The 17,881-nt window shown below is 39.6% G+C and overlaps 1 protein-coding gene across 1 annotated transcript in view; it reads right to left on the bottom strand.

The window, feature by feature from the left end:
- whrnb (whirlin b) overlaps positions 1-17,881 on the bottom strand; it is an 84,062-nt gene that overhangs the window by 18,928 nt on the left and 47,253 nt on the right. Inside the window, exons 3-6 of the mRNA XM_020599131.1 lie at positions 13,953-14,078; positions 8,298-8,572; positions 6,739-6,775; positions 544-729 (exon numbers count right to left, since the gene is read on the bottom strand). Coding sequence (XP_020454787.1) covers positions 544-729; positions 6,739-6,775; positions 8,298-8,572; positions 13,953-14,078 — 624 coding nt within the window. The remainder of the gene's footprint in view (positions 1-543; positions 730-6,738; positions 6,776-8,297; positions 8,573-13,952; positions 14,079-17,881) is intronic.

Here is a 17,881-nt window from a genome sequence, read left to right as displayed (position 1 = left end):
AGGTCAGGTGAGGATGTTACAAGATGCTATACTAGGTTACTGTGTGTAGATTTCTTTTTATTTAGCAAAGAGCAAGGTACAGTAAAAAGAGCAGAGTGGTTTGGCCAGCTGCTAAGTATCTCACTTAACTGAATCAACCTGGTAGATTTCAAAGGGATCTCCAAATAAGGACCTATTACTCTCATCCAAGAGGCTTCATCAGTTCAGAGGGCAATTCTGATGAAGCCTCTTGGATGAGACCTTTGACCTAAAAATCTAGTCCAGTTGATTTTTTCTAGGTTTTTTCAGCTTACTATGACCTGGATGACTGTGAATCTGCATGGACATTAAAAATTATGTTGATGAGAAAACAATTTGTTTTACTCTTTTTGCCATTTCAAAGTAAGGGCATGCAAACTTTTGTACTCAACTATAGATATATACAAGCTTTTTTTCTACAAAGTACTCAATAACATTATTTCACAATCTGAAAACAATTAGCTTCCTTTTGGACCCTATAGAGACCATATGTAATCACTCTGCAGCTGCTGCAGGTTGCTGCACCTTTGCATGTGTGTTGAAGAGCTCAAACAGAGCCATGGCCAGTGGCTCCACTCCTATGTGTCCATCCTGGTACTCCAGCAGGTAGTAGGCCATGGTCTGCCTTTCTGGCTCTGTCAGCAGCATGTAGGCCTGCTGCTCCAGAGACACCTGAGTACCTGGTGGACCCACACATCTGTATACTCCTGGCTGGATGAACAGATAGGTTGACAAATGAAGAAAGAAAAATGAGGGCCACACACAGATAGGATATGAAAAGTTATCCCAGCCCAGTAACATGCAGATAGAAAGTCTTCAGATGTGTATAGACATTCCATCACCCCCACCTTCATCCTCGACCCAAATGGCAGTGGCTGAGCTTATCACACTAAAGAAAAATGCATCCCTTCAAAGCTGCAGGGTGAATGAATCACAGTTTGTTTGCTTTAGGACTCTATCATTATCTTCATAAGCAGCTTGACTTTGAAACAGTGTTTCACACTGTTGTTAGACTGACAAGGTCCAACTGTGAAAAACCTTTGTAGGGAATAAACAGAATAAAATTGCTCTGCAAGTAGAAAAAAGATTTTCCCTCCCAAAACGGTTTGGTTGTGAATAATGCAAAACAAATAAAGAATTCATTAGAAGGGGCTCTGGTAGTATGACAAGGCAGGCATCAGAACCATACAGGCTGGCCATTAATGCAGACTGTCCTAATCCGTAATGCTTTGGGGATTGTTGTGCCTACAGTATAAACCCTGACTAATCATTTACCATAGCACTGCCATCTCATAAAAAAAGGTTTTTGTTTTTCCAACAGTTTACCAGTGCCATATTTTCTACCACCACCTGGGGTGCTAATTTAGGAAATGTTCCTTAAGGGTTATATCAGAGGGTAGAGACAACCTCTACTGTGTAGGTTGGAGGGCTTGTTGCATTAATGAGATAGCTATTCCCTGTGCTAAAGTGTAAAATATATGGTAGCCTGGGATAGACACAGAAATGAAATGAGACATGATGAAGACAATACAGAGGTGAGGTGAAGATCGTTAATTTGTTGGACTGAAGAATCAATTCCTAAATCAAGTTAATGTTGTTAACATTATGAGAAAAATACAGACTATTTGGAGTTATGAGAGGTGCCAAGCTAATCTAGAAGTACCCAAGATTAAACATTAAATGGCTGGAAATGAGCAAAATAAGCATGTCTTGGGGACTCCAGCAACAGTTCCCTCTGTCACAGCAGTGGTCAATCAGGTGCTGAGGTACTTGTGTACATTTTCATTCTTTCCTCCCTGGTTTTTGTGTCCCTGAACAGGAATGGCTTAAAATACATACTGCATGAAACCAAACAGGTACATTCCTGTTGTGCCACACTTCTTGTTTCTTTGCTGCAAAACCCTACTGTGACTCCTTTGTAAATATGAGCATGCAATTTTATTGCTTAGCAACAGAAAATGAGCAACATTAAATATCCAAACTGACCATTAGGGTTAGGTGTTAGGTTTAGGTATTAGTGGTTAGGGTGAACATCCTAGTTAAATTCAAAGTTTCTCAGCATCTATGCTAATCAATAGTAAGAGGAACAGAGACACATGAATGATAGCAACAAGTCCGACAAACTAGAGGACACATATGGTACAGTACATTGTATGTGATTGCCTTTAATGTCTCAATGAAACATTTAGACCAGGTGTTTTCAAATACTTGTGACCCAGGGACCACCATTCTGTTGAAATAGGAGCCTAAGGCCCACTGTTGTGGCTTGGATAGATGGGATGCAGGGGGGCTGGAGCCTATCCCAGCTGACACTGGGTGAGAAGCAGGGTCCACCCTGGACAGGTCGCCAGTCTGTCACAGGGCTGACATGTAGACAAACAACCACACATGCACACACTCACTCCTAGGGACAATTTGGAATCTCCAACCAACCTACGCTGCATGTCTTTGGACTGTGGGAGGAAGCAGGAGTACCCAGAGAGAACCCATACAGGCACAGGGAACATGCAAACTCCACACAGAAAGGAACCAGGTTCGGCCAGGGCTCAAACCTGGGGTCTTCTTGCTGTGAGGCAACAGCACTAACTACCGCGTCGCTCAATACATAGAAATTTGTTTAAGGAATAAAATTAATTAATTAGTTGCAGTGCAACTACATTATTGAATGTATGGTCAGGGGTCACCAGCAGAGCCTTCGTAAACCACCAGTGGGCCATGAACCACTGGTTGAAAACCCATGATTTAGACCATCTTTAACCTTAGCACTGCAATATATGTCACAGTGAAACATAATATGTGGATAAAGTGTCATTTCAAGAGGGCTTAGATCAAATCAGAGGCTTGATTGGTTTGCTCAAAAAAGTGGCATGAGTAAGCAAAAGTCTCCAGAGAGAACACAGAGCTGTATAGTGCTTTAGCAGACTGTGGCCTTCCACCCACACTTGCCTTATCTACACTGTTAAAGTAGATCATGAGGATGAAAAAATGAATAAACTAGAGATCAACCACATACAATTGAAATGTAAACATGTTTTTCCCAATCTGACATCCAAACCCAAACCTCTGACCCATGCTATTAAACGGAGAGATTTCCTGCTCCAGACAGATACAAATCATAGATCACACAGCCACTACAACTTCTCAAAGCATACACATATTGCATGAAGCTTAGCAGGCACTGTATGGTTTTGTTCATTTTATGTGATGTTAAGTGACACTATATGTTTCAATCATCCTTTCTACACATACTGCACACAAATAAGATCAGAACATTTTTGAACAGCTCTCCCGTAGGAGATCAGATCTGGTTGAACTATAGACAGTGAAGACATGACAATAATCTGATCACCTGCATAAAAATTGGAGACAGTGAACTCCCATCACTAAATCTACACCCTGACTTATTGTATGACCTCATTTTGACATTACACAAGCCCCTTGCCTTCCCTGGAGGACATTGCCAGCTCAAGATGTCTTAGCAGAGCCAGGAACATCCTGAAGGACAACACGCACCCTGGACATGAGTTGTTTGCCCTCTTGCCCTCTGGGAGCAGATACAAGAGCCTGAAAAGCAGGACTAACAGACTTAAAAACAGCTTTTATCCCTGGGCAATCTGAACTCTGAATGCTGCTAACTATGTGCAATAATTTAAGATGCTACACTCAGTATCAGTATTTTAATATTTATTACGAACTATTTATTGCTGTATGGTTGTATGGATGTGGACATGGTGGCCATGAGAATGGACAGTTTATGTTTTTTATACAATATATTACATGTGGCACATGTAATTTCGTTGTACTTATGTATAATGACAATAAAGTGTCCATTCATTCATTCATTCATACACAGAACACCAAACATTTTCTTTGTTCCATTTCCTTTTTGTCTGTCAAATTGTGGTTGCCCTTGCTAGCTACAGTCAATATATAGCACTACAGCCTACAGTGTTAGAACTTTCTTAAAGTTGGGACACATGTCCACATTAATGACAAATTTACATGGCCAGAAAAACATCATATTCACAGCTGATAATGAATTACAAAAGAATACTTTTTGGTGCTAACTAGATTTAAACTAACTTATTGTGTGCTACAGCATGCAGCAGTACATTAGCTTGACCTTGACCTACACAATGAAATAAAATTCCACTTCAACTTTAAACAGGGAATTAAAAGACAACACTGAAACACATAAGGTCAGTACTTTATGGCTGGGCACTGAACTGGATGTAATTGTGATGTACAGACATACTTATGGACCAGTATTAGGCATTTTGAGCGACTGACAGATGCTATTGTTGCTCTTGGGAGGAAAGTCACTTGAGATCCAGAGTCAGAGCTGAGATTGATCACTTTGAGCAGGTTATTACCTTTTCTCGTTATCTAAACCCCACAAGGTGAAAGAGGCATTTTTGTCTGACAAATAAACTGTTAATGCACAACACTTCCAATCCACACAGAAAGCAGAGATATAAATAAACATCCAAATCAGGATTCACAGAGGAAACACATGGCAGCACAAGCAGATAGCAAGTAAGATGGACAATGCAATATAGATACAAAATGATTATAAGTGACAAGGAGGCTTATAGGATATGTAACTGTGAAAATATATTGTTTAACTTTCCCTTTTACAAGAAGATACAGCAGACAACAGCTGCACATGAGCTCTGTCAGTATTTTGAAGCAGTAGAGGGTTTGCATTTTAAACAGCAACAAGCAATGTTGTAGTGAACCAGGAGATAATTCTGAGACATCAATCTACAGCTGTGCCAAAAGTCCCTGTATTTGTATTTTCAGCAAATGCTGGCAGATGAGCTTCCAGACTGGGTCATAAAATTATATGTGTCTCATAAGAGTTCAACCTGAAAAGACTTAGTGAACAAACTTGGCTTGTCCCTAAAAGGTTGCTATAGCACTGTTGCTCATGGTATTAAGTATGGCCTTGTTTTATCTAAACTAAACAATTCTTATGGTGAATATTTAGTGTTTATGTCTTTGTTTCCTCATATTTTATTTCATTCTTTAAAATAACAATACATAACTTTTTTACATTAAAATATCAGCTTTAAAATAATTTTGACGGCAGACAGATGTCTAATAAGGTAAATGGCATCTCTGCTATTGACACTGCCTGGATCTCCTGTCGCTACATTATATAACTTTGGATCACTGTCCTGGGAGCCTCATGTAATAGCTGCATTTTGCTTTATGGCACCAGACTCTTCCACTAGCTCAGTATTCTATGATTCTGACACAAATGCACAGACAAATCCCCGGGCCTTTACTGAGTTTTGATATTTTTTCAGGCAAGAAAGTAACCATTTAGATTGTAAGATTTTGACTACATGGTCAGACTATCCACATAGATTGACCACATAGTCACAGTCTTAGGAGCCAGGACCTCCCAGCAAAGGACAGCTGGTCACCTGTCTGTCATCTTAACCTGATTATCACAATGCTATACAATAGGTAAAGAGCTACATCTAGCTGTAGCAGAGACTATGTGGGCCAACATCAGTCATCTACTGGTTCAGCTGGGTGGCAGATTTAATTTAGTGACAAGTGACAAATGTTTGATATTTTATGTGTGCATCTGTTAGGTTGTATGATTTACTTTCATTTTATGTGCACTCATTTTAAATTTTAGTCCCAGTTGTCAAGACAATATACCACATAACCAATCATTTCTTTTGAGCTACATAGCTGATATAGGTTAATAACTTAAGATGTAATTGCAACATGTACACAGTAGTTTTGATAGTTAAGTAAAGCATCTCTAGTAAGCTTTTTATATGATCTTATTCATCAAAAACTATACTGTATATTTTATGAAAAAATATCTTCTGAACAGCTCTAGCATCATTGCATGTATATTTTTAAAGAATCTAATGGATTAATCAATTAAATGAAATGTTACATCTAGGGAAACTGTTATACAGCAGACAAAAGGATACCATCGATATGGCCTTTCCAATACTGTCATATGTCATATTTAGTCAAAAACATGAGCCTTCTTATTTTGGGACAGTGGGAATGACACCTCTAATAACACATAGTTAACCACAAACTTAAGATAACCATAACAGGGTGATCTGTTTTCAGTACTTTTTAAACAGCATGAATACAACCAGGAATAACAGCTTCAGTAAATTATGCATAAAATAAAGTGAATAAATACTATGTATTTCATACTAATACTCATCATTACAATTTAAGTTCATAAACATTAACTATACAGTATATACTGTATCGTGCCAGTGAGTCTAGACACTGGTTTCAAAATTTTTATTAGTTTAACTAGTGAATGCATCAGTAAGAAGCATGCTACCTGATCATATATCTACTCTCTGCTGGTCTGCACTGACAAACATGTCTTTCCATTTGGTTTTGCAATATGATAGACTGCAGTAGAGGTAATTCAGAGTAAATGTGTTATCAGGGATTTTTAAAGCAGTTTTCAAATTTCGGTCTCCAGGGGATATCAGGCCTGGTCAAAAAGATAAAGTCCAAATGAAGTCACACTTTAATACTGTTAAAGTCAAACTCAGGTCCAATGTCATTAAACTCTAGTCCCACCTCTGTTCAAAAGGCAGAAAGCATGACGTCCTCAGATGAATATACAGAATATTATAGAATCTGTAAGCTAAGACAAACACCATGCAAATAGTATTCATATGTACATAGAGGCCAGCAATACATGGGTACCATTCTTACCTTTCCTAATAAATGTGTAGCTCTGGCTGATGATGGTCTGAAACAAATAAGAAAACAATACATAGCATATTTAAAAACAATTGATCTAATTATCCAATAGAAAACTTGTGTACAGTCATACTACAAACAGGTTTGTCGTAATTTGATGGAACTATAGCCATCTGAGCCTGTGAACCTGAGCTAAAGGCAAAAAAAAACACAAAAAAAACCCCTGAAATATATACAAATTGCTGGCACATATGCTATGTTCCATTTGAAGTCTGAGGTCGGTATTTTCAAGTTCCTAGTCGGCAATTTCAACTGGAACTGGGGTCAGAATTCCTTCTTGTAGGAACTACACCAACCCAGACTTTAAAATCCAAGATGGCTGCACGGCACATCAACAATCATAAAAGCCCTAGTAATATACCATTTTTTAGCACTTTTCCGGTAGGAATACTGCAGGGGGTCCAGGGGGTCCAGTGGGTCCGGTATACTGCTCTGAACGCGGACCAGCACCACTCTCTCAAAACACTTCATAATGATTGGGGTGAGTGCCACTGGCCTGTAGTCGTTCAGGCAGGTGACCGGGCTCTTCTTGGGAAGGGGGACGATGGTGGTGGTCTTAAAGCAGGTGGGAACGATGCTCTGGCTGAGGGAGAGGTTGAAGATGGTGGTGAGAACATCAGCCAGCTCACTGGCACATGCCCTGAGAGCCCTCCCAGGCATGTTGTCCAGTCCTGCTGCTTTGTGGGTGTCGATCTTCCTCAGGAACATTTTTATTTGTAGCCGAGGGCTGCTGCGTGCATACGCGCCACCATCACAGGCAACATGGGAGGTTCAGTGTCTTGCCCAAAGACATTTCGACATGTGGACTGCAGGCACCGAGACTCGAACCTTCAACCTTCCAACCTTGGGAGATGACTGCTCTACCCACCGCATCACTGTCGCCCCCATAAAGGTTAGTGGATTGGCTTAACTAAGGCACTCTCAGTTCATTGGCTGGAGGCACTGCCTAAATATTACTTCATTATGCTTAGGTCTACATGTTCAGACCCCATACTATGCCTTTTGAGACACTGTGTCACTCTCAATTATTACATTGCCTACATTATTATGCCTCCAGCGATACCTGTGGCCGGAAGTATTTTGTTTTCATGTTGTCTATACATTCATAAAGCCCATTATTATGAATGTGATATCTGAGAACAGCCTTGAGGGAATTTCTTCAAATTTGGCACAAGTGGCTCAAGGATAAACTGATTTTGGTGGTCAAAGGTCCCTGTAACCCTATGTTCTTGTCATTCTTGTGAACGCATTTGTTTATAGGCTGAATACCTAATTTAGAGTAAGTTTTATAATTTACTATTCTAATTTAGAGTAAGATATTGTTTTTTTTTGTTACAGAATGTTAAAGTAAATGTAAGATGTTTCTCTCTTTTCTTTTAAAAGTTAGCTATATACTTTTTTGTCAGTGTTTGACCCAGGCCTTGTTTCCACATTTGAATGAATGAACTTTGACAGTTCAAGTATTCACTGTATTTGACAAAATTATAGTCACTCTAGCATAATGAACTCACCTTGTAGTGCAGGTAGTGGCACTGACACTAGCTTGGATACCAGCACTGACAGGAGGGTTGGTGACAGAACTTGGGTTAGGTGTAGCATTGGTCTCAGATGTGCCCTGACCGCAGATCAGTTTGGTCTCATCCACCACTGTGCGTGCATGAGGCAGACGACCCACATCTCTCACCTTCATCCGCAGGTGGCATCCTGTTTTGAGGATGTGAACTGCCTCATCATGAGAGATGATGACAAAGCTCTGACCATCGACTTCCAGGATCTGGTCACCCACCTGCAGCAGAATAATTTAACAGTGAGAAGTGACATTTAAAAAATTCAACAGAAGCATCTTATTTTCAAAAACACAGTCTCTGTTACTCTACGTAATCCACAGACAGCAGTTTTTATACAAACTACTTGTTTTGGCAGAGGGTTATTCCACTGAAAACACAGAGAGGTCCCTTAAAGCAAAATATATTTTTTGTTATTTTTGTAAGAGCCTGAAAAAAGAAAGCAGGTTCTGAAAATAGGTACCTAGAATTTAAAATGTTTTTTTGGAGATAAATGGCCACTAATCATGAAAAAAATCCAGATCAAGGCTATATCCAAGTCTACCACAGCAACACACACATGTTGTATACTGACTGAATATAAATTAAATGCAAGATGTTTTTCATTGTTACAACCTCAGGCCGCATATTTAGTACCAAATAGAGTGTGAAATCCAAGGTTGTCATAACCTTCCCAACTCGCTGAGTCGTCTGCAGGGTGCCGTGCTCACAGACATATAAACCCACATAAAATGCTGCACAGAAGTTAATTATACTCTTTTCAACAACTAAACAGTAGGTGGGGTCCTGGCCCTTGTCAAGACAGGATGCATGAGAAGAATGCCACAGATAAGATGCAATGAATGTTATTCATCAGACCACAAGAGAGGAAAACCACTTAGTGGTCACTGCTCTGGCAAAACACACCTTGTGCTTTTATAATCTATGTCTATTATTTCATCTTACGGTGAGAAATTGTTCAACAGTGCTGAGTGCCTTTGACCTTATACATTCAATACAATTTTGGTGATTTTGGTCATCATGTTTAAGTAGAGAATGTTTCAAGGCCATATAAATTCAATACAATTTTGGTGATTTTGGTCGTCATGTTTAAGTAGAAAATGTTTCAAGGCCATATAGTTTTTAAAAATGGTTGTAAATGAATGGCAAATAAATGTATTTGTGTCAATGGAATTATGTCAGAGTTAAATACTGTATACTAACTGGCTATCCACTGGTTAATAATGGGCCAATACTGAATCACTGTCTAATCTCTCAGCAGCAGTTAGTGTTCGTTCGACTTTGAAGCTCTTTTAATGTAGAAAGAAGCCAGTTCTGCTCTATTGTCTGTCAATGATGCATTCAGTGCAAAGGACATGACAGACAAAACTGTGACTTGATCAAAGGGAGACAGGGGCTGTTACTAATTAAAGATCAAGTTGTAAGATGGGATACTGAGAAGGAGCAAAAAAACAGGTTTTGACTACTGTGGATCTGTCTCGAGAGGCAGCATTTCAACCACATGGAAATTTAACATTCAGACAGGGTAACAAGAGATCATCCAAACCAGCTTGTGCAGTAGTATTCAACAATACAAACACTGAGTTAAAGTTTTTCATTTTTAGATTTCTAAGCTGGTGTCAAAATAACCTCTCCAAGGTTAGAAAACAGTTTCTAACTGAATGAATTTATATCACTTTCTAATGGATATGGGTATGGATTTAATTTTTTTTAAGTAATGAATGGGCAACACCAGCTGTCACTGTGTTGTACAAATATAAATGAGTAATGTGACTTTCAGCTAGGCCTATTAATACAAAGTGGGAATGATGAAGTTTCCCAGCAATGCTGAGGTCAGGAATAGATAGCATTACAATTTAAAACTGTGTCCAAGCCAACAGTATACTGCTGCTTTAAGCTTTATAACAGCAAAACTATCCATCCAGCCATCCATCCATCCATTCATTATCTATACTGCTTATTCTGAAGAAGGTCATAGGGAGGGGGGCTCAAGCCAATCCCGGGTGACACTGGGCGAGAGGAGGGGTACACCCTGGACAGGTTGTGCCAGTATAGCAAAACTATAAACACTAAAAAGTCATACCATCTGGCATTTTGTTGCAATCTGTTCATTGGATTTTAATACAGTATTTCTTGCGTACAAGCAGGAAATTTAGCCTGAGAGGGCAGCACTATACAAAAAAAATCCAGAAGGACAGGGAGGGTCACCAAAAATATTCAGGATCATCCCGTAGAGACCATGAATGGCATCTGATCAGTGCAGAGATTACTGACTGCAGAACAAGAGCTGTAGTTCAAAATGTAGAATCTTTAGATTTAGATTTAGATAAATTTAGATGTGTTCATTAAATAAAAGTCATTTCAATTTCCTTCGCCTGATGTTATTGTTAGAAACTGCCTTAGATGTGCTTGTTATGATCCCCTGCTGCTGTGTCTACCCAACTCTCCATCCGATTTACTGTCACAACACTGGTCAACATACAGTATGGATACAAAGTACAATGTACTTTTACTTCAGTAAATACAGTATGGATACAAAGTACAATGTAATTTTACTTCAGTAAAAAATCTGAGTACGTCTTCCACCACTGTTTTCTTTCATAGCATGCCAAAAACTCAATTTCTTCAGCATGACCAGCCAACCCTCCATGCTTTAAAAAAGTACCCTTTTACCTCTTCATTTCTTTCTGTCAAAGAAATTGAAAAATGTCACACTTCATCTTTAAAGGGACAACATTAAAAATTTTTAGAATGGGTTTCACGCCCTGCTTTGTTAAATTGTCTGTGATTTCTACTTTTTCCAGATGTCCCACTTAGTTTGGACTAGTAAGGATGAAACCATAAATTTGGTGTTTTATTTTATCTCCATGTAGGACACAGTGTCATTATTATCATGAATGTCATATTGATGTTTCAACTGTATTGTTTACAGGTAGGAAGCACTGGTTTCTGTTCTTCTTGCCTCAGGCAGGCTGAAAAATAGCACAGAGTGAGAGTGACCTGCTTGTAGAAGCAAAAAGCTGACCTGAAAGTACACAGCAGTAATTTAGCATAACTAATAAAAGCATTTATGCAGACCTGTCATGGCAGCGAAGGCAGCTGCCTGACTGAGCCTGTGAGGCAGGGAGCAGATGTTAGTAATGCTAACAAGCTTAGCAGGCTATAAGGAGCAGGTGGCAGGATTTTGTTAAAATCAGAAAACAGATATTAGAAATAACAGCTGAAACACTGTCAGAAATTTTCACATCAATCCATGACTAAGATTTAAAGATCCAAACTAGAAGTATTTAATATTTCACAGTGTTTTCCCACAAATCAAATATGCTGCTATTCACTGTGACATATATTATACTTTACAGTGCTGATGACTTTTTAGATTTTTGTTTCTCTACGTTGAACTTCCACTTGGTATGAAAATCAATTCAAAACTTTCCTTAAGTAGGTTATACAGTATGTCACAGTTACCATCATGGCTGCATTTATTTTTATCAAATTTTATGTAATTGTAGGGATGCATCACATTTTGATGCCAGTCGCACTTGCACACACTTGCATTACCATTTTAGGGATCAGTTACACAAACTCAATTTCCCACAAGCCTTCACTTATTCACTTCCTACCTACCTCCGAGTTTAACTCCACACACAGACTTGATAGATAAGGTGCCCAGCTGATGGTAGGACCACACTGCTTACCACAAAACCAACCAGTGAGATAAAACTAGTGTTTTCCATGCTGTGACAACAGGGACATGTCTCTGCAGAACAAAGAACGGTAAACACAAAAACCAGGTGTCTTCAACTTCTGTGATCAGCAGTTTTTAACTGGTTAATATTACTGCAAGCCATGTAGTTCAGCAAGAGACAGCAAGAGACAGGTGACAAGCTCTATGGAATTATACACTTTGCTCACCACAAGATCTGTCCAAAGGCTGGAGATGCACACACAAATCTCTGGCTTTGAATCAAAATGCTTACTCTTTTTCAGCCCAGCTGAACTGTCATTCTCTGGAGGCTGTGTCTGCTGTGTCTGGTGTGAGCAGCTTCTCTCGTTGGGCTGAGCCACTTTCTGTTTTGTTAGTTGTGCTGGCTCTTGTTTGTAAACTGATTTGTACTATCTATCTGATATGTACCGTCTATGTACTTCATCAGCCACACCTGTTCCTCACAGTATATAACAGCTCCTCACTCTGTGGGGAGCCACCATATTGTTCTATGCTTTGACTAGACTCCTCAGCGGTCTTTCTGCCTGATCATCTGAATACCGACACCTTGCTTGTGCTATCAACCTAATGTTTTGTTTGACTATTTATACCACAGTTCTGATAAATGGGTTAAATGTATCACAGTCTTTTTTTTTAAAATATGTCATATTCTCTTACCCCGAGGCAGACGGGGACGTAACACTGGAAGAATACAAACATCCAATGGTGAAAAAGAATGTAATTTACAATGAAGACATCAAGGAAAATATCTAACTGAAGAAACAAATTTCAGGAACTTCTGTCATTAACAACCAGATACATGACCGTGTCATATTCCATGTCCTGTGTGCTCTATCCCACCCCACAGTTACATAAACCAAACAATAGCTGAGAACACATCTGACATGGACTATTTCTGTGGACATCTTCCAGAGTTCATATGTGCAAACAGCAATAGAGAATCACTGAAAAAGGAGCAGATGTAAAACAATAAATAAATTGTTCCAAGCATCACAAAACCTGTGAAATAACATTATCAGAATTTGATTTGATTGGTCCAATATCACTTGGAAAGTCTAGTTGAGCTGTAGGACATCAGACTGTGACCTCCAGCATGTACTGAGGCAGTTTACAACCGAGTGTGAAGTTCCAGGGATGAGAGTGAGCACCTCCAGATCTGAGGCCATGGTGCTCAGCCAGAAAGCAGTGGACTTCTCCCTCCGGGTAGGGAGTGAGTTGCTGCCCCAAGTGAAGGAGTTTAAGTATTTCAGGGTCTTGTTCACAAGTGAGGGTAAAATCAAGTGTGAGATTGAAAGGCGGATAGGGGCAGCATCAACAGTAATGTGGATGTTGTACTGGACTGTCATGGTGAAGAAGGAGCTGAGCTGAAAGGCAAAGCTCTCAATTTATCAGTCTATTGCTCCAACCCTCACCTATGGTCACAAGCTGTGTGTAGAGACTGGAAGAAGAAGATCACAAATACAAGCAGCCAAAATGAGTTTCTTTCGTAGGGTGGCTGGACTTACCCTTAGAGATAGGGTGCAGACTTTGGACATCCAGAAGGGGCTCTGAGTAGATTTTATATCTTGTCTGTGTTTTTATTTATTCACTGTATTAAAGTCTTGTTTTGTGTTCATGCTGCTGAATTCTTGCTGCAGTGTGTCTTTATATTTGAGTTTGGCCAGTGACCTCTGTGGTTTTGTGATGACATCCTTCAACCATTGCAAGTAGGACAGGTGGGGCTGGATCGCAAACGATTGGGAAATGTGTTATGCTGAATGACTGTGATTACCTAATAAATAAACAATAAAAACTATGAACATTATAAAAACAATTTGACATGTTGTACGAGTTTTGTGGTGTAATAAAGCAATAGTATCAAGACAGAATCAGGGTACCTTCAGTCCTCCGGCATCTGCAGCAGATCCAGGGTCCACTCCAGTGATGTAGATCCCTAGTCCATACTCAGCGCCGCCCCTAATCATTAGGCCCAGAGACCGGCCATCATCCATATTCAGGCTTACCTGCAGGGGAAACATGGCATTCAGATCCCTCAGCTGTCAACAAACCAACTTTTCCAATTTAAAAATAATGCAACAACACGAAGCATGTCATTTTCTGGTATCTTATTGTGGACTACAGTAAAGTGGGAGGACAGATGCAGCAGGATGTGTCAGTCACAGTCAGTGCAGCGTGATGTCACTGTTATACTTTTCATTTACATGTCAAAGATATTAATAAGGATAATAATCTTTATTTGGCCAAGTATATTACACACAAAGAATTTGTTTCCAGTACAGAACTGAGGCAGCCATCTGCGGCGCCAACTCAACTGATGGCTCTAACCATCGGGGGCAACTTGGGGGTTCAGTGTCTTGTCCAGGGACAGTTCAACACATGGACTGCAGACACTGAGATTCGAACCTCCATCCCTCCAGTTGGGAGATGACTGCTATACCCACTGAACCACAAGCATTGCTTTATTAGTATACATGTCAAAATGTTTTTCAAAGCTGTTTTATTGATATACTGTATATAAGAGTTTTATTTTGACATGTAACCCTTTAGAAAAAAATAAGAGTAGCTTGTGTGTTGAGAATGAGTTAGTACTGTATATGCTGTAAGAAATAGTATGTATGTTTGTTGTTCACATTTGAATATGTAACACTTCGGCAAATAGCCTAACTTGTCAGGTTTCAAGTTAGGGAAGGACCCAAATGCAGGACAAAAAGTCAGAGTGAAGTTTAAGAGATTTATTAGAAGGGGCAGCCATGTTATTCAGGGGTGCCTGCGGGTCAGCTGGGTTCACAGACACCTGTCTTACTGTCTCCAAGTGGCTTCCCATCCAGGTGCATGACCCCACCCAGCATTGCTTAGCTTCTAAAGTTAGACAACCAGAGGAAACACAGATAAGTGGCAAGCAAGCCTCAGGAAGGCTGAGGTGAGTGTTCCCTCCCACAGGTGAACAAGATGATGGCACAGGGAAAAGGTAGGTGTGCTGGCTCTATAAAAGTGATTATTTTTTTCTCTCTCTCATCTCCACCCATGATTTCAACCTCTGCAAGTTTATGTGGGTCTCCAACCACTGGGCAGGCAAGACTCAATACCCTCTACCTTGTCCTGCTAGTAGTCCAGCACTGGCTTGCCACAGGCCCAAAATTATTCCCATGCCCTACTGCCACATTTTCACAAAATGACAATGAAGCTTAAATGCTTTACATGATAATGATGGTAATTACAACAATTGTGAAATTCTAGATTCACACAAAAGGCTTTCATACAGATGAGACGACTTGCAGCGCGAGTGCTATAATTCTCACACAAGAGTTGCAATAGACATGATTTATAAAACAGAGTTGGCAAATTGTCTTTCAATAAACATACAGCTGGCACCTACACTGACAAAGATTTATATGTCCACCAACTCAGGATCCAGCAAGTCATACAGTAGCTCCCTACTGCATACAGCAGGTCATTTTGCCTATGTAGTTGTGACAGCTTCTTAGGCCTCAGTCCAGAAACTCTGCTACTCACCTCAACCTGTAATTAGCTCTCCTCCAGCTCATCCAAACTCATTTGAATATACTCAAATATAAGCAGTTTTCTTAAGAATCCTGCCATACCAGCATCTAATATATCTAGCAGGTGTAAATCGTTTCCTGAGCAAAGGAGATCATTCAGGGGCACTAGCACCACCTGCATGGACCTGCTTAGGTAGCAGCCTTAACTATAGAGTTATCTGCTAAAGGATGTTTGGATGCATCCTATAGCAGACATTGATTTCAGCTCCTTCCATCCATTCCCTTTTCCTTTCTTCAGAAAACTGTTTGATAATGAGTCAACCTGACCCATGTTTCAGCCTCCTGGAGCAACACCAGTCTGCATCAGTGGACAACTGATCCTGTGAGAAGAGTCGAGTATAGTGTCTATCTGTGGATGTTAATTACCATGAAGACCAGAATGAACTGAAATCAATCCCTGTTGTACTGATCCAGTTCTCCCAGTCCAGTTCATGGGTGCAGCCCTGCATGAACAGTGACAAGTTCTTAAACTTTTTGAACCAAATTTAATTAGCATAATTCTTTATGCGATTGTCTGTCTGGATATTAATTTATACAAACTAATAAACATAAATATGTTTAAAGTCCCCTGTGTTGTTTGATATAATTTTTGTTTAGTCCAGGCCTGGCTGCAATTCGCCCAAAGGCTTCCTGAAATTCCCATGCTGTATCGTATAGACCTTGTCAGATTATATATCCATCTTTGTAGTTTGTGAAGTCCGTGAGCTTGTTTAGGTAGGGTCGTCAAGTCAGCAGACACACTAACATGGCTCTATGCTCACTGAAACATTTATCAAATGCATCCTTTTCAATGGTCATGATTTATTCAACCCTTGCTGACTCTTTTGCTGAGATTGTGCTACTGTAAAATATGATAGTATATGGCATTTGTGCCAGCAAGTTATTATGACAAAATGTTATATTTTATAGTTTGGCAACATCTAGCGATGAAATTATTTATAACATGAAGAAAGGAGTAAGTATACAAGAAGCACAAACTCTGAAGCAGGAAAAGGTTGGGGTGGATAGCTATATACACAAAATATAGGACCTTCTCTCAGGAGAGTCTAGATAAATTCCACTGTGTGTCTTGTGTTTTCCTAAATGTAACAATGTTATTTTGTTCCTACACATGAACAAATACATTTTCCCCTAATCATAACCAAGTAGTTTTTTTCTCTAAACCTAACTGTTTTGTGTGGAAAAACATAATGAAACTATGACAGTTTCTGAAAAAAACTAGTGTTAGAAATTAATAATTCAGTCAGATAATTATAGACATTAATGTGTTTTAATGTGTTATTACTGCAGTGACGGTAAAAGTAACCATAATATTTTTCTTAATGTGGATTGTTGTGTTATAATGTTTTAGCTACACACCACTTAAACAACAGACATTCACACGTTGATTTGCTTCATGTTTTGACTACCCCCAGGGCCAGCGGCAAAGCTGGTGAGAGAGAGAGAGACGACTAGGTTGAATATATTGTATAGCAATTCTTGGTTCGGGGTTTTTTTTTTCAGCTTCCTGGCTGCCTGAGCGGCTGGGGGTTGAGAGAGAGATCTGTACGCGTAATGTGATTTTGCCTGTGATCCTTGAATAAACCAGCACGGTTATTTTTTATAAATCTAAGTGGTCTGCGTCGTCCCTCTGAGTTCCTGGTTGGAAAGAACCGGGAGGAGGCTCCATAATAAAATAGAGCCTATAGTGATTTGCTTCAAGGTTAGAAGATAATGTTCAATCTGTAAAGTGTATCTTGACATCAATTGTTTTCTTGTATTAATCTTGTGTTAGATTTACGCCTGAATGATTGTTTTAGTTACACACCACGTAACAACATGGAGTTCTTCATTTGTTTTGATTAATGCTTGATGCGTGTGGAGAATAAGAATAAGATAAGAGAAGGAGACGTTGGACTGTCTCCAACTCGTGATATTTCTATATCTGTTTGCGTAAGGGGTTAGCCCAAAAAACCGTATAAATGTATTAGGCTCTGTGTATCCTTTCTTCATTTGTTTTGATTAATGCTTGATGCGTGTGGAGAATAAGATAAGAGAAGGAGACGTCAGACTGTCTCCAACTCATGATGATTCTATATCTGTTTGCGTAAAGGGGTTAGCCCAAGAACTTGTATAAATGTATTAGGCTCTGTGTTCCAGGGAGCTTCTCTTCTCCAACAGCTGGTCTGACAGAGGGAGCAGCCCGGGTAGTGTTCTGTAATCTTTGTGTGTGTATATACAGTGTATGTGTGTGTGTGTGTGTGTAT

The sequence above is a fragment of the Monopterus albus genome, unplaced genomic scaffold (assembly GCF_001952655.1).
Source record: "Monopterus albus unplaced genomic scaffold, M_albus_1.0 scaffold40.1, whole genome shotgun sequence".
Taxonomy (NCBI): Eukaryota; Metazoa; Chordata; class Actinopteri; order Synbranchiformes; family Synbranchidae; genus Monopterus; species Monopterus albus.
The sequence above is the reverse complement of the archived record's forward strand: the minus strand, read 5'-3'. Positions and strand labels throughout refer to the sequence as shown.